At 37.7% G+C, this 1,915-nt stretch overlaps 1 protein-coding gene across 1 annotated transcript in view; it reads left to right on the forward strand.

The window, feature by feature from the left end:
• The window catches only part of HELRODRAFT_184304 (hypothetical protein), a gene marked incomplete at both ends in the record, with an annotated part of 3,522 nt that extends 1,711 nt beyond the window's left edge, over positions 1-1,811 (forward strand). Inside the window, 3 exons of the mRNA XM_009020697.1 lie at positions 267-400; positions 945-1,497; positions 1,611-1,811. Of these exons, the coding sequence (XP_009018945.1) occupies positions 267-400; positions 945-1,497; positions 1,611-1,811 (888 nt within the window). The remainder of the gene's footprint in view (positions 1-266; positions 401-944; positions 1,498-1,610) is intronic.
• Between the last annotated feature and the right edge of the window lie 104 nt (positions 1,812-1,915).

The raw sequence follows: 1,915 nt of genomic DNA on the forward strand, positions 1-1,915 counted from the left end.
GGTATTTGTTCATAATTAGGCTATGGCATAAGGTAATTTATTACATAGGTAGGAAGGGACTTTTGTCTTCTCACTTTTCTCGGTGTGTTTTTTGTTGTGTCGTTTGTCTTGTTTTGCATCATACACTCTACAGGTATGCGGTGCGGCTTGGTATTGGTGAGATTGGTATAATTTAAGTAGTTTTTTTACTTGATACTACACTTAATGTGATTAATTCATGTGGTTATAACTAATTTATTAATAAAGCAATGAAAAATTATTTTCAGAGCATGATTTACATTTACGGTCTGATGGCTTGGAGTAACATCGTCAGAAGATGTGCTCAAAGATTTTTTGAGCGCATTTTGTCATTGATGCGTTGTCAAGATGATCGGCACAAAATTAAGATAAGTATTATTCTGTTAGCGTTAATATTGGTTTCGCTGTTTTCTTCTTTTCTGCTTTTTTTCTGCTTATTTTTAAATGTTTTTATTCAATTTATTTGTGTTTTGTTCTGCTGTAATTATTTTTTGTGGTTTTTCTAGCGGTGGGTTTTGTGACGTGGTGTGGTAGGCTGCTGCTCTTGCATACATACACACATGCATTGTTTGTGTGGCAGTATTGTTTCTTCTGTTTTACTCCTTCTTTTCTTTCTAAATGAGAATTAGCTAAATTAATTGTAAGCTAAGGCATAAGGTAATTTGTTACATAAGTAGGCTAAGGCATAAGGTAATTTATTACATAAGTAGGAAGGGACTTTTGTCTTCTCACTTTTCTCGGTGTGTTTTTTGTTGTGTCGTTTGTCTTGTTTTGCATCATACACTCTACAGGTATGGGGTGCGACTTGGTATTGGTGGGATTGGTAATGGTTTAAGTACTTTTTTTACTTGTTACTACACTAAATGTCATTAATTCATGTAGTTATAGATAATTTATTAATAATGATGACCCTAACCCTAACCCAGAACGGATGGTGACTCAGATGAGGAGGTGAGGGATGAGGAATTAACTAAACAAACCACACTACTCAGTTTCTTCCATCCAACACAGAAGTCCCAGGACTTAAATGAAAATGAAATGGAACCAGAGGAGGAATCTTCAAACTACATACCCCCAACCACCAGAGGCGCAGTAAAGAGACCCATCCCAACCAGCTCCCTAGGCCGCAAAACCAAGGAAGGGAACAATACCATCATATTCAGCTGCCTCAAGGGGACGGATGAATTGAAGAAGAGGGTCACCTTTTCCCTTGACAACAACACAAAGCTAATAGATGGGTATCTGGTTCATAAGAACATAATCATCAACCCATCCCCCAAGGAACAGAACAGACAGATGTCAGTGGACATTTTTAAGCATATCCTCCCATTCCAGGATGCCAATTGTAACAGGGAAAACATAAAAAAGGACCCACACCCACTCCTCAAGTCGTTCATGAGGAGACAGAACATATTGAATAATGCCTGTAGGAATGAGGAGCACTGCACGTGCATCAGATCATTCATGGAGGCATACAGGGTCAACCAGAGTACTTTGTACAATATAAAAAACATGTAAAGGGTGCGGGTCCACATATGAAGATATTCAAAAAGGTTAGTAATGATTATTATAATTTAAAACCCATAATGCAGATTCATAAGGTGAGCAAACCGAACGTGAAGAAGACTAAAGAGTACATATTGATCAGGCCGTACTGCCCCACTTTGATAACCATATACCATAAGATTCATCTGGCAATGATTAAAAACAATATCATCTGCAACGAGAAAGAAATAACAGTAGCGCATAAGGTACAAAGAAACCTGGGCAGAAACCTGTTCGGTAGGATATAACAAGCACAATTGCAACAACCAGTTAGAAACTCGCAGAAACCTAACAAACAACCAGTGAGAAACTTGCGGAAATCTAACGAACAACATTTAACCAATAAGAGCGA

The sequence above is a fragment of the Helobdella robusta genome (assembly GCF_000326865.2).
Source record: "Helobdella robusta unplaced genomic scaffold HELROscaffold_287, whole genome shotgun sequence".
Lineage (NCBI taxonomy): Eukaryota > Metazoa > Annelida > Clitellata > Rhynchobdellida > Glossiphoniidae > Helobdella > Helobdella robusta.